The 25,533-nt window shown below is 43.3% G+C and overlaps 1 protein-coding gene across 1 annotated transcript in view; it reads left to right on the forward strand.

Annotated features, from left to right (window-relative positions):
* Positions 1–25,533, forward strand: part of GPAT3 (glycerol-3-phosphate acyltransferase 3) — a 195,100-nt gene that overhangs the window by 127,632 nt on the left and 41,935 nt on the right. The window contains exon 4 of the mRNA XM_069743260.1: positions 23,992–24,066. Within this exon, the coding sequence (XP_069599361.1) occupies positions 23,992–24,066 (75 nt within the window). The remainder of the gene's footprint in view (positions 1–23,991; positions 24,067–25,533) is intronic.

A 25,533-nucleotide genomic window follows, 5' to 3' on the forward strand; every position in this document is an offset into this window, starting at 1 on the left:
CCTACCAGTGCCTGAGTGAGTGGCGCTGCTATATACTACGTGGGCTGCGCTGCTATATACTACGTGGGCTGCGCTGCTATACACTACGTGGGCTGCGCTGCTATACACTACGTGGGCTGCGCTGCTATACACTACGTGGGCTGCGCTGCTATACACTACGTGGGCTGCGCTGCTATACACTACGTGGGCTGCGCTGCTATATACTACGTGGGCTGCGCTGCTATATACTACGTGGGCTGCGCTGCTATATACTACGTGGGCTGCGCTGCTATATACTATGTGGCTGCGCTGCTATATACTACGTGGGCTGCGCTGCTATATACTACGTGGGCTGCGCTGCTATATACTACGTGGGCTGCTATATACTACGTGGGCTGCGCTGCTATATACTACTACTATTTGCAAGTAAAAGTTTGGTAGGTATCCACTATATAGGGGGCTGCAGTCAGAAAATAGCAGGATATATAAACCTTCCTTGTAAGCGTTCAATAGTAGGAGGTTTTACTAGTTGACAGCCTGGTGCATGTATAGTCTAATGTGCATACCTTAATGTTGCTGCATCAAGATGTGCTGCGCTTCCTGGGGTGAATGACTCCAGTTGGTGTAATCGCTGTTCCGCTCTGGAACTGGACTGTGCAGAGGGGAGGGAGTGTCGCGACGTGCAGAGCCAGAGGCGCCCCGGCCGGTAGCGTCCCTGGTTACACGAGGAAGGTAGGAAGATGGCCGATATACTCAGCCGCTCGACCTGAAAGTGACGTCACTTTACTACGGAGACACAAAGGAGTCAGATACAACCAACATGTTTCGAGGTGGAACGCACCTCTTCGTCAGGCCCAACTTTTCCAACCGCTCATCATATGAGAGGCCTTCCATCCCTTGTAATAATCTAGTTGCACGCCTTTGAACTGACTCTAACTTCTTAATATCCTTTTTAAAATGTGGAGCCCAATACTGGATCCCATATTCTAGATGTGGCCTCACCAGTGATTTATAAAGGGGATTGTCAGATTTTATCTTTTATACACCCTAAAATAGTGTTTGCTTTTGTGGCTGCTGCTTGACATTGAGTACTACTGCTCAGCTTACTTGTAACCAGAATACCCAAGTCCTTCTCCTGGTCTGTATACTCCCATTTAATGTATACGCAGCTATAAGATTGCTCTGTCCTTGGTACATTACTCTACATTTATTTACATTAAAACACATCTGTGGAAACAGGAACACATGGGCTACTTGCACAGTGAACAAGTCTGTATGATCATGTTCACACACCACCAAGAAACCTGAAGACACAAAAGAGAATAGTAAAACCAAAAAACACTCAGTTTGAAAAAATGTTGCAGTAATCCGCAAGTGCTAGTAAAAGATGTAAAAAACAGGGTATTTGGTTGATACGTTTTTTGCAAAAAATGTATACTAAGCTGCTCTACCAATCTTCACGGTATACCCTTATCAGAGCAGTCCTAACTAATGTATGCAATCCCTATCTGATGTATTTAAATACCTGATCAATTATGGAAACAGGAACACATGGGCTACTTGCACAGTGTTCTCTTGTGTCTACAAGACTGGGGAGTTCCACCACTCCTCTTGGGCTATCTGCACAAAAGCTGTTCTACCCTGTATGCACACATGGATTTTTCCTCTCTGAACCCTGTTCACACAGGTTATATACAGATGATCAGGTTTTTAAATACATCAGATAGGGATTGCATACATTAGTTAGGACTGCTCTGATAAGGGTATACCGTGAAGATTGGTAGAGCAGCTTAGTATACATTTTTTGCAAAAAACGTATCAACCAAATACCCTGTTTTTTACATCTTTTACTAGCACTTGCGGATTACTGCAACATTTTTTCAAACTGAGTGTTTTTGGTTTTACTATTCTCTTTTGTGTCTTCAGGTTTCTTGGTGGTGTGTGAACATGATCATACAGACTTGTTCACTGTGCAAGTAGCCCATGTGTTCCTGTTTCCATAATTGTTCTCTTGTGTCTACAAGACTGGGGAGTTCCACCACTCCTCTTGGGCTATCTGCACAAAAGCTGTTCTACCCTGTATGCACACATGGATTTTTCCTCTCTGAACCCTGTTCACACAGGTTATATACAGATGATCAGGTTTTTAAATACATCAGATAGGGATTGCATACATTAGTTAGGACTGCTCTGATAAGGGTATACCGTGAAGATTGGTAGAGCAGCTTAGTATACATTTTTTGCAAAAAACGTATCAACCAAATACCCTGTTTTTTACATCTTTTACTAGCACTTGCGGATTACTGCAACATTTTTTCAAACTGAGTGTTTTTGGTTTTACTATTCTCTTTTGTGTCTTCAGATTAAAACACATCTGCCTAGTGTTTGCCTATTCAGACATCTTCTCCAGATCGTTTTGCAATATTGCACTGTCAAGGTCAGATTTTAGTATCCTACATAGTTTGGCATCATCCGCAAAGACTGACGCTTTACTCTCAATCCGATCTGCAAGGTCATTAACAAAGAAGTTATATAGAATCGGTCCTAGCACAGATCCCTGTGGTACCCCATTGCTGCCTATATCCCATTTAGAGAACATACCATTTATGACAGCTTTGTTTCCTGTCATTTAGCCAAGAGAGTCTAAGAATATAAGATACAGTGGTCTGTCAATTACTGAGCTCAGTTCCCTCAGTATCCATGGATGAATGTCATCTGGGCTGGGTGATTTGTCAATGTTTCATTTGCTCAGACGCAGGCATACTTGTGTTAAACTACTTCTATCATGTGGTGAACTTTGATTTTTGCCAATGCCATCTATTTTTTTTATGCATTGATGTATTTATTAATTTTTTGGGGATTTATTTTAATGTCACTAGTGATTTTTTTCTTTGTGGATAACTTTGCTAGCTTGATTTCTTTTTTACATTTCTTATTCAGACCTTTATACTCCTGAAATGCAACTTCTGTATCCTCGGCCTTCAAGTCTTTGAATGCCATTTGTTTTACCCTTATTCAACTTTGCACTCTCATTTATTCATAATGGTAGATCAGAAATGGTATCTGGTCTATTTGACAGAACCAGCTCCAACAGATTACCTCCACTGGTCAGCCTACCTGAGAGAGATAATTGTCCTGAATTGCCATAAGAACTTGCAGCTGTTATCACAACCAGAAGATTCTATGTCCCATTGAATGTCTGGATAGTTAAAATCCCCCATAATAAGGACCCTACCATAATAATTTGCTGCAGCATTTCCTCCTCTGCCTGATCAGCTATATTGGGATGCTTGTAGCAAATTTCAGTTAACAGCTTTCCATTATTGCCATCACAATGTTCATTTACCCACACTGACTCTACATTGTTGCAGCTCCCCCCATCATTAACCCCTTTCTGACATTAGACGTACTATCCCATTGTGGGGTGGGCCCCTATGACCACCGACGGGATAGTACGTCATATGCGAAGGGCAGCGCTCACGGGGGGAGCGCCGCCGATCGCGGCCGGGTGTCAGCTGTTTATCGCAGCTGACATCCGGCACTATGTGCCAGGAGCGGTCACGGACCGCCCCCGGCACATTAACCCTTGGCACACCGCGATCAAAGATGATCGCGATGTGCCGGCGGTATAGGGAAGCTTCCCGCAGGGAGTGGGCTCCCTGCGGGCTTCCCTGAGCCCCCCGCAGCAACGCGATGTGATCGCGTTGCTGTGAGGGTCTTACCTCCCTCCCTGCTTGCTCCATGCCCGGATCCAAGATGGCCGCGGATCCGGGTCCTGCAGGGAGGGAGGTTGCTTCACAGAGCCTGCTCAGAGCAAGCACTGTGAAGCCTGCAGCACTGTAAGTCAGATCAGTGATCTGACAGAGTGCTGTGCAAACTGTCAGATCACCGATCTGTGATGTCCCCCCCTGGGACAAAATAAAAAGTTAAAAAAAAAAATTTCCAAATGTGTAAAAAAAAAATAAATAAAAAAAAATTCCTAAATAATGAGAAAAAAAAAAAATATTATTCCCATAAATACATTTCTTCATCTAAATAAAAAAAAAAAAAAACAATAAAAGTACACATATTTAGTATCGCCGTGTCCGTAACGACCCAACCCATAAAACTGGCCCACTAGTTAACCCCTTCAGTGAACACCGTAAGGAAAAAAAAAAAAAAAAGAGGCAAAAAACAACGCTTTATTATCATACCGCCGAACAAAAAGTGGAATAACACACGATCAAAAAGACAGATATAAATAACCATGGTACCGCTGAAAACGTCATCTTGTCCCGCAAAAAACGAGCCACCATACAGCATCATCAGCAAAAAAATAAAGTTATAGTCCTGAGAATAAAACGATGCAAAAATAATTTTTTTCTGTAAAATAGTTTTTATTGTATAAAAGCGCCAAAACACAAAAAAATGATATAAATGAGGTGACGCTGTAATCGTACTGACCCGAAGAATAAAACTGCTTTATCAATTTTACCAAACGCGGAACGGTATATACGCCTCCCCCAAAAGAAATTCATGAATAGCTGGTTTTTGGTCATTCTTCCTCACAAAAATCGGAATAAAAAGCGATCTAAAAATGTCACGTGCCCGAAAATGTTACCAATAAAAACGTCAACTCGTCCCGCAAAAAACAAGACCTTACATGACTCTGTGGACCAAAATATGGAAACATTATAGCTCTCAAAATGTGGTAACGCAAAAAAATATTTTTTGCAATAAAAAGCGTCTTTCAGTGTGTGACGGCTGCCAATCCTAAAAATCCACTAAAAAAAACTTGCTATAAAAGTAAATCAAACCCCCCTTCATCACCCCCTTAGTTAGGGAAAAATAAAAAAAATGTATTTATTTCCATTTTCCCATTAGGGCTAGGGTTAGGGTTAGGGCTAGGGTTAGGGCTGGGGCTACAGTTAGGGTTGGGGCTAAAGTTAGGGCTAGGGTTTAGATTACATTTACAGTTGGGAATAGGGTTGGGATTAGGGTTAGGGGTGTGTCAGGGTTAGAGGTGTGGTTAGGGTTACTGTTGGAATTAGGGTTAGGGGTGTATTTGGATTAGGGTTTCAGTTATAATTGGGGGGTTTTCACTGTTTAGGCACATCAGGGGCTCTCCAAACACGACATGGCGTCCGATCTCAATTCCAGCCAATTCTGCGTTGAAAAAGTAAAACAGTGCTCCTTCCCTTCCGAGCTCTCCCGTGTGCCCAAACAGGGGTTTACCCCAACACATGGGGTATCAGCGTACTCAAGACAAATAGGACAACAACTTTTGGGGTCCAATTTCTCCTGTTACCTTTGGGAAAATACAAAACTGGGGGCTAAAAAATAATTTTTGTGGGAAAAAAAAGGATTTTTTATTTTCACGGCTCTGCGTTATAAACTGTAGTGAAACACTTGGGGGTTCAAAGCTCTAACAACACATCTAGATGAGTTACTTAGGGTGTCTAGTTTCCAAAATGGTGTCACTTGTGGGGGGTTTCTACTGTTTAGGTACATTAGGGGCTCTGCAAATGAAATGCGACACCTGCAGACCATTCCATCTAAGTCTGCATTCCAAATGGAGCTCCTTCCCTTCCGAGCCCTCCCATGCGCCCAAACAGTTGTTCCCCCCCACTTATGGGGTATCAGCGCACTCAGGACAAATTGGACAACAAATTTTGGGGTCCAATTTCTCCTGTTATCCTCGGGAAAATACAAAACTGGGGGCTAAAAAATAATTTTTGTGGGAACAAATTTTTGTTTTATTTTTACGGCTCTGCATTATAAACTTCTGTGAAGCCCTTAGTGGGTCAAAGCGCTCACCACACCTCTAGATAAGTTCATTAGGGGGTCTACTTTCCAAAATGGTGTCACTTGTGGGGGGTTTCAATGTTTAGGCACATCAGGGGCTCTCCAAACGCAATATGGTGTCCTGTTATGTAGGAAATCCAGTGACACAGTGTGCCAGCAATCAGAGCACATACAGTGATTAGATAATAACCCAAAAACAATAGAACGAGCTCTGAGATGTGGAATCTCTGTAGACCGCAATACCTGAACCTATCCTATACACAACTAAAGGTGGCTGTGGATTGCGCCTGTCACTACCTATGCAACTCGGCACAGCCTGAGGAGCTGAGTAGCCTGAAGATAGAAAAACAAGCCTGACTTGCCTCAGAGAAATACCCCAAAGGAAAAGGCAGCCCCCCACATATAATGACTGTTAGCAAGATGAAAAGACAAACGTAGGGATGAAATAGATTCAGCAAAGTGAGGCCCGATATTCTAGATAGAGCGAGGATAGCAAAGAGAACTTTGCAGTCTACAAAAAACCCTAAAGCAAAAAACCACGCAAAGGGGGCAAAAAAGACCCACCGTGCCGAACTAACGGCACGGCGGTGCACCCTTTGCGTCTCAGAGCTTCCAGCAAAAATGAATAGACAAGCTGGACAGAAAAAGTAGCAACAAAAGCAAAGAAACACTTATCTAAGCAGAGCAGCAGGCCACATGAAAGATCCAGGAGCTCAGGTCCCACACTGGAACATTGACAAGGAGCAAGGAAGACAGAATCAGGTGTAGTTAAATAACAAAGCAGCCAACGAGCTCACCAGAACACCTGAGGGAGGAAGCTCAGAAGCTGCAATACCACTTGTGACCACAGGAGTGAATTCAGCCACAGAATTCACAACAGTGTCCCATCTCGATTCCAGTCAATTTTGCATTGAAAAGTCAAATGGCGCTTCTTCGCTTCCAAGCTCTGTCATGCGCCCAAACAGTGGTTTACCCCCACATATGGGGTATCTGTGTAGTCAGGACAAATTGTACAACAACTTTTGGCGTCCATTTTCTCCTGTTACCCTTGGTAAAATAAAACAAATTGGAGCTGAAGTAAATTTTTTGTGAAAAAAAGTTAAATGTTCATTTTTATTTAAACATTCAAAAAATTCCTGTGAAGCACCTGAAGGGTTAATAAACTTCTTGAATATGGTTTTGAGAACCATGAGGGGTGCTGTTTTTAGAATGGTGTCACACTTGGGTATTTTCTATCATATAGACCCCTCAAAATGACTTCAAATGAGATGTGGTCCCTAAAAAAAAATGGTGTTGTAAAAATGAGAAATTGCTGGTCAACTTTTAACCCTTATAACTCCCTAACAAAAAAAAAAATTTGGTTCCAAAATTGTGCTGATGTAAAGTAGACATGTGGGAAATATTACTTAGTAAGTATTTTGTGTGACATATCTCTGTGATTTAATTGCATAAAAATTCAAAGTTGGAAAATTGCGAAATTTTCATAATTTTCGCCAAATTTCCGTTTTTTTTTCACAAATAAACGCAGGTACTATCAAAGAATTTTTACCACTATCATGAAGTACAATATGTCACGAGAAAACAATGTCAGAATCACTGGGATCCGTTGAAGCGTTCCAGAGTTATAACCTCATAAAGGGACAGTGGTCAGAATTGTAAAAATTGGCCCGGTCATTAACGTGCAAACCACCCTTGGGGGTAAAGGGGTTAGGCATTGGGGGTAAAGGGGTTAGGCACTGGTCTTAAGTTAGATTTAATAAAAATACACACCCCCTCCACCTTTTCTGTCTTTCCTGTCCTTTCTAAATGTAGTGTAACCCTATTTGTCATCCAATCATTTCTATTGTCCAGCCAGGTTTCCGCAATGGCCACCACATTGTATTCTATGGCTGACATTAGGGTCTCCTCATAGAGGTGCAACCCATCCCTACCGTAAAGCCTGTAGCCCACACAGAAGTCAGCCCAGTTCCTTATGAACCCAAACCCTTCATTCCTGCACCAATTTCTAAGCCACTTATTTATCTTCTGTAAGCTCCTGCTTTCTTTCTATCTCTGTAACTAATGGCAGTCAGGCTACCTCTCGTGAGCACATGGAGGGCTGTGTGGCCCTCCAAAGAAATGCCACCCCACACCATTACTGACCCACTGCCACAAACGGTCATGCTGAAGGATGTTGCAGACTACAAAAGATCGCTCTCCACAGCGTCTCCAGACTCATGTCTGCCACATGTGCTCAGTGTGAACTTTCTTTCATCTGTGAAGAGCACAGGGCTCCAGTGGCGAATTTGCCAATCCTGGTGTTCTGTGGCAAATGCCAAGCGTCCTGCACGGTGTTGGGCTGTGAGCTCAACCCCCTTATGTGGACATCAGGCACTCAGACCATCCTCATGGAGTTGGTTTCTAACCGTTTGTGCAGACACATGCACATTTGTGGGCTTCTGGAGGTCATTTTGCAGGGCTCTGGCAGTGCTCCTCCTGTTCCTCCTTGCACAAAGGCTGACGTAGCTGTCCTGCTACTGGGTTGTTGCCCTCCTACAGCCACCTCCACGTCTCCCAGTAGCGCCTCCAGCCTCTGGACACTACGCTGACAGACACCGCAAACCTTCTTGCCACAGTTCGCATAGATGTGCCATCCTGGATGAGCTGCACTATCTGAGCCACTTGTGTGGGTTGTAGTGTCCATCTCTACCACGAGTGTGAAAGCACAACCAACATTCAAAAGAGACCAATACATCAGCCAGAAAGCATTAGTACTGTAATGTGTCCTGTGGTCCCCACCTGCAGAACCACTCCTTTGAGAGTCTTGATAATTGCCAATAATTTCCATCTGTTGTCTATTCCATTTGCACAACAGCATGTGAAATTGATCGTCAAACAGTGTTGCTTCTGAAGTGGACAGTTTGATTTTGCAGAAGTTTGATTTACCTGGAGTTATATTCTGTTGTTTAAGTGTTCCTTAAGTTTTCCCAGTTTTTTGTGGCAAAATTAGGGGGGTCGGCTTACACTCCGGTGGGTCGGCTTATACTCGAGTATATACGGTATATACTTAACAAAAAAGTGTGAAACAACTGAAATTATGTCTTATATTCTAGGTTCTTCAAAGTAGCCACCTTTTGCTTTGATGACTGCTTTGCACACTCTTGGCATTCTCTTGATGAGCTTCAAGAGGTAGTCCCTGGGTATGGTCTTCCAACAAAAATTTAATGTTTGCACATTTATTACTCCTTCTGGCCTTGCATGTCCTGCCCCCCCCCCCCCAAATCCTTATTGACCCCTAGTGTCTCACTCCCTTTGTCTACTCTATCCCCTTATATTAGCACAACTACCCTCCCTCTCCCCATATCCTAGAAGCTCCTCTCTCCATCTGACAACTTTTCCCCCAAGCACAGCTGCACCCTCCTCATAGAGGTGCAACCCATCCCTAAAGTAAAGCCTGTAGCCCACACAGAAGTCAGCCCAGTTCCTCATGAACCCAAACCCTTCCTTTATATATACATACATACATTCATACATTCATACATTCATTTAGTCATGGTCAACAGTATTGACACCCCTGCAATTCTGTCAGATAATACTCATTTTCTTCCTGAAAATGATTGCAAACACAAATTATTTGGTATTATCTTCATTTAATTTGTCTTAAATGAAAAAACACAAAAGAGAATCAAGTAAAAAGCAAAACATTGATCATTTCACACAAAACTCCAAAAATGGGCCAGACAAAAGTATTGGCACCCTCAGCCTAATACTTGGTTGCACAACCTTTAGCCAAAATAACTGCGACCAACCGTTTCCGGTAACCATCAATGAGTTTCTTACAATGCTCTGCTGGAATTTTAGACCATTCTTCTTTGGCAAACTGCTCCAGGTCCCTGATATTTGAAGTGTGCCTTCTCCAAACTGCCATTTTTAGATCTCTCCACAGGTGTTCTATGGGATTAAGGTCTGGACTGTTATGAACTGGTGATTCAGAACCACAATGGACCTAGTGGTTAAGAGCACACAAAGTGACCTGATAGTTACTAATAACATAGGACGAGCTCTGAGACGTGGGAACTCTGCTGACCGCAATCCCTAATCCTAACATACCACACTAGAGGTAGCCGTGGAGCGCTCCTGACCAGACCTAGGCGCCTCGGGCACAGCCTAAGAAACTAGCTAGCCCTGAAGATAGAAAAATAAGCCTACCTTGCCTCAGAGAAATTCCCCAAAGGAAAAGGCAGCCCCCACATATAATGACTGTGAGTAAAGATGAAAATACAAACACAGAGATGAAATAGATTTTAGCAAAGTGAGGCCCGACTTACTGAATAGACCGAGGATAGGAAAGATAGCTTTGCGGTCAGCACAAAAACCTACAAACAACCACGCAGAGGGCGCAAAAAGACCCTCCGCACCGACTAACGGTACGGAGGTGCTCCCTCTGCGTCTCAGAGCTTCCAGCAAGCAAGAAAAACCAATATAGCAAGCTGGACAGAAAATATAGCAAACAAAAGTAACACAAGCAAAACTTAGCTTATGCAGGGCAGACAGGCCACAAGAACGATCCAGGAGAGAGCAAGACCAATACTGGAACATTGACTGGAGGCCAGGAACAAAGAACTAGGTGGAGTTAAATAGAGCAGCACCTAACGACTTAACCTCGTCACCTGAGGAAGGAAACTCAGAAGTCGCAGCCCCACTCACATCCACCAGAGGAAGCTCATAGACAGAACCAGCTGAAGTACCACTCATGACCACAGGAGGGAGCTTGACCACAGAATTCACAACACTGGACTCATTGCTGGCCACCTTAGAAGTCTCCAGTGCTTTCTCTCAAACCATTTTCTAGTGCTTTTTGAAGTGTGTTTTGGGTCATTGTCCTGCTGGAAGACCCATGACCTCTGAGGGAGACCCAGCTTTCTCACACTGGGCCCTACATTATGCTGCAAAATTTGTTGGTAGTCTTCAGACTTCATAATGCCATGCACACGGTCAAGCAGTCCAGTGCCAGAGGCAGCAAAGCAACCCCAAAACATCAGAGAACCTCCGCCATGTTTGACTGTAGGGATCGTGTTCTTTTCTTTGAATGCCTCCTTTTTTTCTCCTGTAAACTTTGTTGATGCCTTTGCCCAAAAAGCTCTACTTTTGTCTCATCTGACCAGAGAACATTCTTCCAAAACATTTTAGGCTTTTTTTGGTAAGTTCTGGCAAACTCCAGCCTGGCTTTTTTATGTCTCGGGGTAAGAAGTGGGGTCTTCCTCGGTCTCCTACCATACAGTCCCTTTTCATTCAGACGCCGACGGATAGTACGGGTTGACACTGTTGTACCCTCGGACTGCAGGGCAGCTTGAACTTGTTTGGATGTTAGTCAAGGTTCTTTATCCAACATCCGCACAATCTTGCGTTAAAATCTCTTGTCAATTTTTCTTTTCCGTCCACATCTAGCGAGGTTAGTCACAGTGCCATGGGCTTTAAACGTCTTGATGACACTGCGCACGGTAGACACAGGAACATTCAGGTCTTTGGAGATGGACTTGTAGCCTTGAGATTGCTCATGCTTCCTCACAATTTGGTTTCTCAAGTCCTCAGACAGTTCTTTGTCTTCTTTCTTTTCTCCATGCTCAATGTGGTACACACAAGGACACAGGACAGAGGTTGAGTCAACTTTAATCCATGTCAACTGGCTGCAAGTGGGATTTAGTGGTAGAGGGTAAGACGTGCACTCTCGCTATAGGTGGTGCAGACTGAACATGGAGGGGTTCTCCACACTATCGTCTTGGATAACAGTCGCACTCAAGAATGAAAGTCTTGAAATTTCTTTGCCAAAAAAACGTGGTTTTTTTATTGTTGTAAGTGAACACCAATTTAAGAAATATCACCGCAGTATTTACAGAGAGTTTCAAAGTTTTCAGGGTAACGTTTCGACCCGCCGGGTCTTTCTCAAACCCCACTTTGAAAAAAGTAGAAATCGTGAAGGGCACAGATCCCTGGAGGATAGCAGGAGTCCCGTTAGGGGCTAGGCTGTAGCTGCAGCAGGTGTCTGCGGTGGTGGCAGACACCTGCTGCAGCTACAGCCTAGCCCCTAACGGGACTCCTGCTATCCTCCAGGGATCTGTGCCCTTCATGATTTCTACTTTTTTCAAAGTGGGGTTTGAGAAAGACCCGGCGGGTCGAAACGTTACCCTGAAAACTTTGAAACTCTCTGTAAATACTGCGGAGATATTTCTTAAATTGGTGTTCACTTACAACAATAAAAAAAACCACGTTTGTTTGGCAAAGAAATTTCAAGACTTTCATTCTTGAGTGCGACTGTTGTTATCCAAGATGCAAGTGTGATTTAGTTATTGCCAACACCTGTTAGGTGCCACAGGTAAGTTACAGGTGCTGTTAATTACACAAATTAGAGAAGCATCACATGATTTTTTGAACAGTGCCAATACTTTTGTCCACCCCCTTTTTTATGTTTGGTGTGGAATTATATCCAATTTGACTTTAGGACAATTCTTTTTGTGTTTTTTCATTTAGGACAAATTAAATGAAGATAATAATAACAAAGAATTTGTGTTTGCAATCATTTTCAGGAAGAAACTGAGTATTATCTCACAGAATTGCAGGGGTGTCAATACTTTTGGCCATGACTGTATGTGTATATATATGTGTGTGTATATAAAATATATATATATATATATATATATATATATATATATATATATATATATATATATATATATATATATATATTATATGTGCATGCATACATACATACGTGTGTGTGTGTGTATATATATATAATTACATACGCACACACTGACACTATTAGAACTGAATGCAATATCTTACTCAATGTTTTTATATACATTGTCCTTATTATCTAGCAGTTGAATGCCTGTTACTGACTAATGCTTAGCCTTAATGTCTATGCTTGACGCGTGCCACTATCTTACTAGGCCCGTCCCTGTCGTATTCTGTTTAGGCGCCTTTGATTGTTAAACTGGCCCCACCAGGGGTCACCGCTTTCCCACTATGCTGCAAATCCCAAATATGTGAGTCACTTGGTACGCAGTGTTTTCCTCACACTGACCGTCTTCGTTCCATGAAGCACGGCTCGGGCCTACACCCTACAACTTGAATGGCCCAGTTTGCTCAGTCTTCTTTTAGGGACGACAAGTGTTTCTCTCCGGCTGGTGATCAATATCTGACTTTTGATCTTGACCTGCTAAGTTGGTCTTCAGTGCTTGACCTATGAATTCTATCTTCGTTGCTAGACCTACGTAGTTGATAACCCCCCAGGTTCAGACCACTCTCAGGTAGTTCTAGCACAGTGTTGAGCACAAGACTGTTCTGTTGTCTACATATACTACTCCTTTCACATCCTGGCACCAACTGACTTGTGCTTCAGCATCCCGTCCTTTTCTATTTAGCAACTGGGCCACAGTCGTCATCTGAACCGGCGTTCCTCTCACATTCTTCCCTCCAGGGAACACATCCACATCCATGGTGGCATCTACTTGCAGGTGCTTGCGATGTTGACTAAATGCATCTTCCATTCACTACCCCCTTACACATACATATTTATGATGGCATCCCATTGCAGCATTATGTCAGTATAATGTACTGTGTTGCTGTCTCACTTATAAGTACTGAAGAATTAAAGGACCTTAAAGTCAAACATGGGAGAAATGGGGTGTTGAGGTGCTATGTTCTTTTCAATAGATGCAGAGGAGAAATTATTCTGTGATCAAGTTCGAGTAAATCAACAAGACACAAAAACAAGTTACTAATTATCATGGAAGACTTGAATGCCAAAATGAGCCACCGCAATCATGGAAACGTTGTTGGAAACTCTAAACTCGTTGAATAAAACAAGGTTGGAGAAAGATTAATTGCGTTTTGTGCAACAAATCAACTGTCTATCACAAACACCTTTTAAAATCGCAAACAAAGACAACTGGAGTCTATAAGAATCAGATTGTCTGCATGTGTATTTGCCAAAGATGGAGGTTGTTGTCCATTACATTGAAAACAAGGCCAAGAGCTGACTGTGAAACTGGTCATGAAGTTTTGACATCAAATATACTAATCTACTAAATACTAAACTAGCTGTGCAACCAGACTAGACAACAGGCTGTTTCCAACTTCGATTTCACCAACATTATTTGCAATGGTCTACAAAACCAATTGACATCACTTGATACGGATAAAACGGTTCACAGTAGAGCGTTGCTGTTGTGAATTCTGTGGCAGAGCTCCCTCCTGTGGTCACAAGTGGTACTTCGGCTGATTCTCTTTGTGAGCTTCCGTTGGTGGAGGAGAGTGGTACTGCGGCTTCTGAGTTTCCTTCCTCAGGTGATGTGGTGAAGTCGTTAGGTGCTGCTCTATTTAACTCCACCTAGTGCTTTGATCCTGGCCTCCAGTCAATGTTCTAGTATTGGACCTGTTTCCTCCTGGATCGTTCCTGTGGTCTGCTGCTATTTATAGCTAAGTTCTGCTTTTGCTATTTTGTTTGCTGTTTTTTTCTGTCCAGCTTGCTTATTTGTTTTTTCTTGCTTGCTGGAAGCTTTGGGACGCAGAGGGTGTACCTCCGTGCCGTTAGTTCGGTACGGAGGGTCTTTTTGCCCCCTTTGCGTGGTTTTTTGTATGGTTTTGTGTTGACCGCAAAGTTACCTTTCCTATCCTCGCTCTGTTCAGAAAGTCAGGCCTCACTTTGCTAAATCTATTTCATCTCTACGTTTGTCTTTTCATCTTACTCACAGTCATTATATGTGGGGGCTGCCTTTTCCTTTGGGGTATTTCTCTGAGGCAAGGTAGGCTTATTTTCTATCTTCAGGCTAGCTAGTTTCTCAGGCTGTGCCGAGTTGCATAGGGAGCGTTAGGCGCAATCCACGGCTGCCTCTAGTGTGGTTGGAGAGGATTAGGGATTGCGGTCAGCAGAGTTCCCACGTCTCAGAGCTCGTTCTATGTTTTTGGGTTATTGTCAGGTCACTGTATGTGCTCTGACTTCTATGTCCATTGTGGTACTGAATTACCTTATCATAACACGTTGCATCCTGTCAATATTACTTCAGTTTATATGCAGAAGCTATTTTCTGGAAGGCTGGACTTGCTCAAAAGAAAGTACCGTATATACTCGAGTATAAGCCGAGATTTTCAGCCCAAATTTTTGGGCTGAAAGTGCCCCCCTCGGCTTATACTCGAGTCACGGTAGCGGTGGGGTCGGCAGGTGAGGGGGTGAGGGCGCTGAGGTATACTTACCTAGTCCCAGCGATCCTCGCGCTGTCCCTGCCGTCCCACGGGCTTCGGCGCTGCAGTTTCTTCCTCTCTTCAGCGGTCACGTGGGACCGCTCATTACAGAAATGAATAAGCGGCTCCACCTCCCATAGGGGCGGAGCCGCTTATTCATTTCTCTAATCAGCGGTGCCGGTGACCGCTGATAGAGAAAGAAGCTGCGGCACCGAAGACAGGAGGGGACAGCGCGAGGATCGCCAGGACTAGGTGAGTATAGCATATTCACCTGTCCTCGTTCCAGCCGCCGGGCGCCGATCCATCTTCCCGGCCGGCGCCTCCATCTTCCCGGCGTCTCTGCTCTCTGACTGTTCAGGCAGAGGGCGCGATGACGCATACAGTGTGCGCGGCGCCCTCTGCCTGATCAGTCAGAGCAAAGACGCCGGGAAGATGGAGGCGCCGGAACGAGACGCCGGGAGCTGCAATCAAGGGAGGTGAGTATGTGTTTTTTTTTCTTTATTGCGGCAGCGGCGGCACAAATTTATGTGGAACATCTATGGGGCACAGTGAACGGTGCAGAGCACCGTATATGGCACAGCACAGCTATGGGGCACAGTGAACGGTGCAGAGCACCGTATATGGCACAGCACAGCTATGGGGCACAGTGAACGGTGCAGAGCACCGTATATGGCACAGCACAGCTATGGGGCACAGTGAACGGTGCAGAGCACCGTATATGGCACAGCACAGCTATGGGGCACAGTGAACGGTGCAGAGCACCGTATATGGCACAGCACAGCTATGGGGCACAGTGAACGGTGCAGAGCACCGTATATGGCACAGCACAGCTATGGGGCACAGTGAACGGTGCAGAGCACCGTATATGGCACAGCACAGCTATGGGGTACAGTGAACGGTGCAGAGCACCGTATATGGCACAGCACAGCTATGGGGCACAGTGAACGGTGCAGAGCACCGTATATGGCACAGCACAGCTATGGGGCACAGTGAACGGTGCAGAGCACCGTATATGGCACAGCACAGCTATGGGGCACAGTGAACGGTGCAGAGCACCGTATATGGCACAGCACAGCTATGGGGCACAGTGAACGGTGCAGAGCACCGTATATGGCACAGCACAGCTATGGGGTACAGTGAACGGTGCAGAGCACCGTATATGGCACAGCACAGCTATGGGGCACAGTGAACGGTGCAGAGCACCGTATATGGCACAGCACAGCTATGGGGCACAGTGAACGGTGCAGAGCACCGTATATGGCACAGCTATGGGGCACAGTGAACGGTGCAGAGCACCGTATATGGCACATCTATGGGGCACAATGAACGGTGCAGAGCACCGTATATGGCACAGCTAGGGGGCACAATGAACGGTGCAGAGCACTATATGGTTCACACCTATGGGGAAATATGAACGGTGCAGAGCACTATATGGCACAGCTATGGGGAAATAATGATCTATTTTTATTTTTGAAATTCACCGGTAAATGCTGCATTTCCACCCTAGGCTTATACTCGAGTCAATAAGTTTTCCCAGTTTTTTGTGGCAAAATTAGGGGGGTCGGCTTATACTCGGGTCGGCTTATACTCGAGTATATACGGTAATCAAAAATTTCTTGACTAGTCCTCACCGATCTCAAATATACGCAGACGAAACAACATTGATGGCAACAAGTGTAGATGGAATGGAGGAGTTATTACAGAGTGTCAAGATGGAAAGCACGAACTTGGAACTGCTACTCAACATGAAGACAAAGATATTGGCTACATCCAAGTACTACCGGGACACATTTGAGATGGGTGGCAACGAGCTGGAAGTTGATAACGCTGGTTGCCAGATTAACCGCTTCCCAACTGAAAAAATAAAAAAGTTATAGTCCTCAGAATAAAGCGATGCAAAAATAATTAATAATCATATAAAAGCGCCAAAAGATAAAAAACGATATAAATGAGGTATCGCTGTAATCGCACTGACCAGAAGAATAAAACAGCTTTATCAATTTTACCAAAAGTGGAACGGTATAAACGCCCCCCCCCCTCTCCACCCCCCCAAAAGAAATTCATGAATAGCTGGTTTTTGGTCGTTCTGCCTCACAAAAATCTGAAAATAAAACAATCAAAAAATGTCATGTGCCCGAAAATGGTACCAATAAAAACGTCAACTCGTCCCGCAAAAAACAAGATCTCACATGACTCTGTGGACCGATATATGGAAGAATTATAGCTCTCAAAATGTGGAGACGCAAAAACTATTTTTTGCAATAAAAAGCGTCTTTTAGTGTGTGACGGCTGTCAGTCATAAAAATCCGCTAAAAAATCGCTAGAAATAGTAAATCAAACCCCCCTTCATCACCCCCTTAGTTAGGGAAAAATAATAAAATTTAAAAAATGTATTTTATTTCCATTTTCCCATTAGGGTTAGGGCTAAGGTTAGGGTTAGGGCTAAGGTTAGGACTAGGGCTAAGGTTAAAGCTAAGGTTAGGGTTAGGGCTAAGGTTAGGGTTTGTACTGCCTCTGTACAAATCCCTAGTTAGACCGCACATGGAGTACTGTGTCCAGTTTTGGGCACCGGTGCTCAGGAAGGATATAATGGAACTAGAGAGAGTACAAAGGAGGGCAACAAAATTAATAAAGGGGATGGGAGAACTACAATACCCAGATAGATTAGCGAAATTAGGATTATTTAGTCTAGAAAAAAGACGACTGAGGGGCGATCTAATAACCATGTATAAGTATATAAGGGGACAATACAAATATCTCGCTGAGGATCTGTTTATACCAAGGAAGGTGACGGGCACAAGGGGGCATTCTTTGCGTCTGGAGGAGAGAAGGTTTTTCCACCAACATAGAAGAGGATTCTTTACTGTTAGGGCAGTGAGAATCTGGAATTGCTTGCCTGAGGAGGTGGTGATGGCGAACTCAGTCGAGGGGTTCAAGAGAGGCCTGGATGTCTTCCTGGAGCAGAACAATATTGTATCATACAATTATTAGGTTCTGTAAAAGGACGTAGATCTGGGGATTTATTATGACGGAATATAGGCTGAACTGGATGGACAAATGTCTTTTTTCGGCCTTACTAACTATGTTACTATGTTACTATGTTAGGGCTGTTGTGAATTCTGTTGTTAAGCTCCCTCCTGTGGTCATGAATGGTACTTCGGCTGGTTCTGTCCATGGGCTTCCTCTGGTGGTTGTGAGTGGGGCTGCGGCTTCTGAGGTTCCTTCCACAGGTGACGAGGTTAATTCGTTAGCTGGCTGCTCTATTTAACTCCACCTAGATCATTGCTCTATGCCACCTGTCAATGTTCCAGTATTGGTCTAGTTCGCTCCTGGATCGTTCTTGTGACCTGTCTTCCCAGCAGAAGCTAAGTTCCTGCTTGTTTTGCTCTGTTTGCTATTTTTTCTGTCCAGCTTGCTATTTTGATTTTTGTCTTGCTTGCTGGAAGCTCTGGGACGCAGAGGGAGCGCCTCCGCACCGTTAGTCGGTGCGGAGGGTCTTTTTGCGCCCTCTGCGTGGTCTTTTTGTAGTTTTTTGTGCTGACCGCAAAGTTACCTTTCCTATCCTCTGTCTGTTCAGTAAGTCGGGCCTCACTTTGCTAAATCTATTTCATCTCTGTGTTTGTAATTTTCATCTTTACTCACAGTCATTATATGTGGGGGGCTGCCTTTTCCTTTGGGGAATTTCTCTGAGGCAAGGTAGGCTTTATTTTTCTATCTTTAGGGCTAGCTAGTTCCTTAGGCTGTGACGAGGCGCCTAGGGAGCGTCAGGAGCGCTCCAAGGCTATTTCTAGTGTGTTTGATAGGATTAGGGATTGCGGTCAGCAGAGTTCCCACGTCTCAGAGCTTGTCCTGTATTATTAGTAACTATCAGGTCATTCCGTGTGCTCTTAACCACCAGGTCCATTATTGTCCTCACCACCAGGTCATAACATAGGGCTAAGGCTAGGGTTAGGGCTAAGGTTAGGGCTAAGGTAAGGGTTAGGGCTAGGGTTACGGCAAAGGTTAGGGCTAAGGTTAGGGTTAGGGCTAAGGTTAGGGTTAGGGCTAAGGTTAGGGTTAGGGCTAAGGTTAGGGTTAGGGCTAAGGTTAGGGTTAGGGCTAAGGTTAGGGTTAGGGCTAAGGTTAGGGCTAAGGTTAGGGCTAAGGTTAGGGCTAAGGTTAGGGCTAAGGTTAGGGCTAAGGTTAGGGCTAAGGTTAGGGCTAAGGTTAGGGCTAAGGTTAGGGCTAAGGTTAGGGCTAAGGTTAGGGCTAAGGTTAGGGCTAAGGTTAGGGCTAAGGTTAGGGCTAAGGTTAGGGCTAAGGTTAGGGCTAAGGTTAGGGCTAAGGTTAGGGCTAAGGTTAGGGCTAAGGTTAGGGCTAAGGTTAGGGCTAAGGTTAGGGCTAAGGTTAGGGTTAGGGCTAAGGTTAGGGTTAGGGTTAAGGTTAGGGTTAAGGTTAGGGTTAAGGTTAGGGCTAAGGTTAGGGCTAAGGTTAGGGCTAAGGTTAGGGCTAAGGTTAGGGCTAAGGTTAGGGCTAAGGTTAGGGCTAAGGTTAGGGCTAAGGTTAGGGCTAAGGTTAGGGCTAAGGTTAGGGCTAAGGTTAGGGCTAAGGTTAGGGCTAAGGTTAGGGCTAAGGTTAGGGCTAAGGTTAGGGCTAAGGTTAGGGCTAAGGTTAGGGCTAAGGTTAGGGCTAAGGTTAGGGCTAAGGTTAGGGCTAAGGTTAGGGCTAAGGTTAGGGCTAAGGTTAGGGCTAAGGTTAGGGCTAAGGTTAGGGCTAAGGTTAGGGCTAAGGTTAGGGCTAAGGTTAGGGCTAAGGTTAGGGCTAAGGTTAGGGCTAAGGTTAGGGCTAAGGTTAGGGCTAAGGTTAGGGTTAGGGCTAAGGTTAGGTTAAGGTTAGGGCTAAGGTTAGGTTAAGGTTAGGGCTAAGGTTAGGTTAAGGTTAGGGCTAAGGTTAAGGTTGGGGCTAAGGTTAAGGTTAGGGTTGGGGCTAAGGTTAAGGTTAGGGTTGGGGCTAAGGTTAGGGCTAAGGTTAAGGTTAGGGTTGGGGCTAAGGTTAGGGCTAAGGTTAGAATTGGGGGTTTCCACTGTTTAGGCACATCAGGGGCTCTCCAAACGCGACATGGTTTCCGATCTCAATTCCAGCCAATTCTGCGTTGAAAAAGTAAAACCGTGCTCCTTCCCTTACGAGCTCTCCCGTGTGCCCAAACAGGGGTTTACCCCAACATATGGGGTATCAGCGTACTCAGGACAAATTGCACTACAACTTTTGGGATACAATTTCTTCTATCACCCTTGGGAAAATAAAAAATTGGGGGCGAAAAGATCATTTTTGTGAAAAAATGATTTTTTTATTTTTACGGCTCTGCATTATAAACTTCTGTGAAGCACTTGGTGGGTCAAAGTGCTCACCACACCTCTAGATAAGTTCCTTAGGGGGTCTACTTTCCAAAATGGTGTCACTTGTGGGGGGTTTCAATGTTTAGGCACATCAGTGGCTCTCCAGACGCAACATGGCGTCCCATCTCAATTCCTGTCAATTTTGCATTGAAAAGTCAAACGGCGCTCCTTCCCTTCCGAGCTCTGCCATGCGCCCAAACAGTGGTTTACCCCCACATATGGGGTATCGGCGTACTCAGGACAAATTGTACAACAACTTTTGGGGTCCATTTTCTTCTTTTACCCTTGGTAAAATAAAACAAATTGGAGCTGAAGTAAATTTTGTGTGAATAAAAGTCAAATGTTCATTTTTATTTAAACATTCCAAAAATTCCTGTGAAACACCTGAATAAACTTCTTGAATGTGGTTTTGAGCACCTTGAGGGGTGCAGTTTTTAGAATGGTGTCACACTTGGTTATTTTCTATCATATACACCCCTCAAAATGACTTCAAATGTGATGTGGTCCCTAAAAAAAAAAAAAAGGTGTTGTAAAAATGAGAAATTGCTGGTCAACTTTTCACCCTTATAACTCCCTTACAAAAAAAAATTTTGGTTCCAAAATTGTGCTGATGTAAAGTAGACATGTGGGAAATGTTAGTTATGAAGTATTTTGTGTGACATTTATCTGATTTAAAAATATTAAAATTCAAAGTTGGAAAACTGGAAAATTTACAATATTTTCGCCAAATTTCCATTTTTTTTTTCACAAATAAACGCAGGTAATATCAAAGAAATTTTACCACTATCATGAAGTACAATATGTGGTGAGAAAACGATGTTAGAACAATCAGGATCCATTGAAGCGTTCCAGAGGTATAACCTCATAAAGGAACAGTGGTCAGAATTGTAAAAATTGGCCCGGTCATTAATGTGCAAGCCACCCTTGGGGCTTAAGGGGTTAAAGTCCAATATAGAGACTAGGTAAAACAGTAAAAAAAAATTAAGTTTTAAAATTATTAAAATTATTAAAAAAAAATAAATCACTAAATTAAAATAAAAAAACAAACAATAAATACGTATATTTATATATATTTATGTAAAAGCAAAAAAGTACACACACTTGGTATTGTCGCATCTGGAATGACCTGACCTAGAAAACTGTCACACTAGTTATCTCCTTCAGTGCACACTGTAAAAAAAAATAATAAAAAAAGTGCAATAACCTTTTCTTTATTATCATGCTGCTGAACAAAAAGTAGAATAAAACGCGATCAAAAAGTCAAATCGAAATAAAAATGGTAGCGATGAAAACATCATCTTGTCCCAGAAAAAGCAAGCTGCCATACAGCTCTGACAGCAGAAAAACAAGAAAATTATAGCTCTCAGAATAAAGCGATGTAAAATCACTTATTTATTTCTATAAAATAGTTTGTGTAAGAGCGGCAAAACATACAAAAATATAAAGGTGGTATCGCTGTAATCGTACTGACCTGAAAGAATAAAGGTGCCTTATCAATTTTCACACGCGGAACAGCATTAAAAAAAACCCTCAAAAAACTATTCCTGAATTGCTGGTTTGTGTTCATTCTGCCTCCCAAAATCGGAATAGAAAGTGATCAAAATGTGTTATGTGCCGAAAAATGGTACCAATAAAAAGTCAACTTGTCCCGCAAAAAAATAAGCTGTCGCATGACTATCGGCAAAAAATTATAGCTCTCAAGATATGGTGATTCAAAAACTTGTTTATGTGAAAAAAAAAAAAAAAAAGCTGCTTTTGGTATGTGATGGCAGTCAAGCAGAAAAACCCAATATAAATATGGTATTGCTGTAATCGCACCGATTTGAGGAATAACATCGCCAAATTGCTTATACCGTACAAGGATTGGCTTAAAAAACATAAAACTAATTCTTCACCTGCTGTTGATTTGTTCTTTCTGTCTCCCAAATATCACAGTAATACTCTGCTCACATTTATCCTGAGCTCTATGCTGAGCACTTATATCGGATTTTCTCTGAAATACGTGATTCGGGTGGAATCCCCATTGGAAGACTCCCTATAATGAGGCAGATGGAGACACTGTGGACACTGACCTGTGATCCAGTGGTGTCCATCTTTTTAGGCGTGCATAAAAGCACAGTCCCCCAGTTCTGTGCACCTCTGAAGAGGACAACACTGAATAGAGACCAAACGGAGTCCAGAGTAACTGTGCTGCTTCATTTTAATGAATGGATCCCTTGAAGGTTTCATCTGAATTGCGTCACTCGGAGATTTAGATGGAAACTACAAAATAAGTGCTCAGCATAGAGCACTGTATGAATGTGATCCCAAACATTATGTAAAATGTTCCCAATAAAAGCTTCAACTCAAGCCACAAAAAAGTTCCCGCTTGGGTCTATCATCTGTTAACGGAAATATAAGGGCTTCCACGTTACTGGTACAAAGACTCTGTAAAAGCTCTCTGGCTCTATGCCCTCCAAAAGAATTTTGCACTCCCAAACCAAATGCCCCCCCTTCTGAGCCCCACAGTGTGCCTATACCATATGTTTAGCATTTCTGTAGTGATGAGAGCCAGCCTAATTTATGGGTGCATGTCTCCAGAAGCATGAGCTGCGCATAACATACTGATCACTACAACGGCAGTTTGCAATTTTCACTCAGCAACACCCACTACTGCTTGTTTCTAGAAAACACCCATGGCGTTAACATCGTCACTACAACTGTAGAGAAAATTCCCAAAGGAGTGAAATATTAAAAATAGGGTCACTTGGGGGAATGCAGCTCTTCTGGCATTTAGGGACTCTGTATATTGAGCCCAAAAACTATTGTAACAGAATTTGTTCTCCAAGAATGAAATAGCGCTCTGTCTCTCCTGAGTCTCGTTGTGTGGCTAAACAGTACTGTACAGTCACAAATGGGGTACATTCAGCAGAAATTGTGTGACACTTTTTTGGCACCAATTTTACCCATTTCCCCATGTGAAAATTTTAAAATCTGGGACTAAAACATTTCTTTTTGTAGTAAAAATGTAATTATTTTTTTCTTTTAATTTTGTAACAAAAAACATTGTTTCAAAAATTGTACTGATGTAAAGTAGACATAGGAATTGTTATTCATGTACTATTTTGTATGACATAACTCTGTGGTTTAAGGGCATAAAGATTAAGTGTTTGAAAATTTGTGAAATTTTCTAAAATTTTTCCAAATTTCCAATATTTTCAGAAATAAATGCAAGTTATATCGAACAAATTTTACCACGATCATAAAATGCATTGTGTCACAGAAAACAATCTGAGAATCACTGGGATCCATTGAAGTGTTCCAGAGTTACTACCTCATAAAGTGACGCTGGCCAGAATTGTAAAAATTGACCTGGTCACAAAGGCGAAAACAGGATTAAATGGAGTTAAATGACTTTTGCTTACTATAAAATGTATAATATATAATGTATACAAAGAGTAGAGATCAGAGGTTTAAAAAATTTTCTTTTATTGATTGACTTTTTTTCATCTTGCTTTTAAATACTGATTCCTAATGAGTTGGTTGCTCATTTTCCCCAAAGGGAGCAGCATTTTCATCTTTTGTTGATCAAAGGGTGTGTTCCTATTTATTGTCTGCTATTAAACCTGCAGCTTTTTTTTCTCTTTTTCAGGGTTACCTTAGCTACCATTGGGATCAGCTGGCTGGTTATGGGAGCCACACTTGTTGGGCAGCTGCCGAATGGCAGGTAAATTCTTCAGAAGAGCTAACACAGTATTGTGTGCATGTGTGTGTATAGTGTACAGTATTGTGTGTAGATAGTTTAAGTGAATGTGTCCCCTACAAAAACACTATTTAACTGTAGATACAGTGGTAATTTGCAGGTAAATGGTCTTTTAATATTGTTTGGCTATGTAACTGAAAGAGTGGCTACAGGGAGAAAATTAAGTTTTCTTTTCGCTGCAGCCGCTCGCTTTCAGACATCGAGGTGGTGCAGTGGACTTTAACAGACACCACCTACTATGCAATAAGCTCTGTAATCACTCCCTCTGCACCTCGATAGACAGCTTTTTCTACAGCATGTGTGTGCTGAGCTAGCTGTCAAGGTGAAGGGGGTGATCAGAACACGCTTACCGTATATTGACATGTAGCTGTTTTGATGTTTGGGTTTTTTTTTGCTTCACAAATGTAGACTAATGGCTAGAACAGTGGTTCTCAACCTTTCTAATGCCGCGATCCCGCAATACAGTTCCTCATATTGTGGTGACCCCAAACCAAAAAATAATTTTGGTGGCTACTTCATAACTGTAATTTTTCTACAGTTATGATTCAGAGTGTAAATACCTGATATGCATTATGTATTCTCATTGCTACAAATCAAACATAATTTAAACATAGTGATTAATCACAAAAACAATAATTATATATTGAGAAATATTTATTACTAATTCCAATAAATAACATTTCACCATGGCATAGCATGGGTTTAAACGGGGCACTCTGCTTTGGGAGGACTGAAGATTCTGCCTGCCTATTTGGCTGGCAGATTCCTCAGTGTGAATGGAGCCTTAAATTTAGCTCTGAAAATGGTTTGCATCCTATTTTCATAAATGGGAGTCCAAAAGATTGAGCACTGAAAATTGAGCACTGTATGGTGTGTACTGTATTCAGTCGCCATAACAGCACTAACGAGAGAGGGGATCCGCCCTTCAGGGACAGGAAACCTACAGAGATAAAAGGGCAGTACCTCTCTCCCGCATCAGTTGGTTTCCTGTCCCTGACAGGGGACCCCACAGATTTTCCTTAAGAAGAAAGGTGAAGACTGAAGACAGTACCCAGGCTTGGCAGGCCGGTTCTGGAAGCGGGGGTTCCCCTTCCTCAGTCGGGTCCGGTGTGCTGGAGGTGCCACGCCACAGAGGGCTGTGGGGGTAGGCAGCAGTAGAGGAAAGCAGCCTTCAGGGAGAGTGCTGACTTTGGGGTGTCCCATCGCCGCAGGAGCAGGTCTGCATATTATGGAAGGCCCTGTCTTCTGAAGCCCTGCTGTGGAGCTGGCATCCTTTTCCGGTCAGAGCGGGGGTGTATCGCACGTGGCGGCGCGGTCATGTTCCGGCGGAAGGGACGGGGTATCGGCAAGTGACGCGCGGCGCATGCGCAGTTGGGCCGCGGCGGTGTATATGGTGGTGCCCTGCAGTACACAGCGTGGGAATAAGGGTGC

This window comes from Ranitomeya imitator, chromosome 1 (genome assembly GCF_032444005.1).
Source record: "Ranitomeya imitator isolate aRanImi1 chromosome 1, aRanImi1.pri, whole genome shotgun sequence".
NCBI classification, from domain to species: domain Eukaryota; kingdom Metazoa; phylum Chordata; class Amphibia; order Anura; family Dendrobatidae; genus Ranitomeya; species Ranitomeya imitator.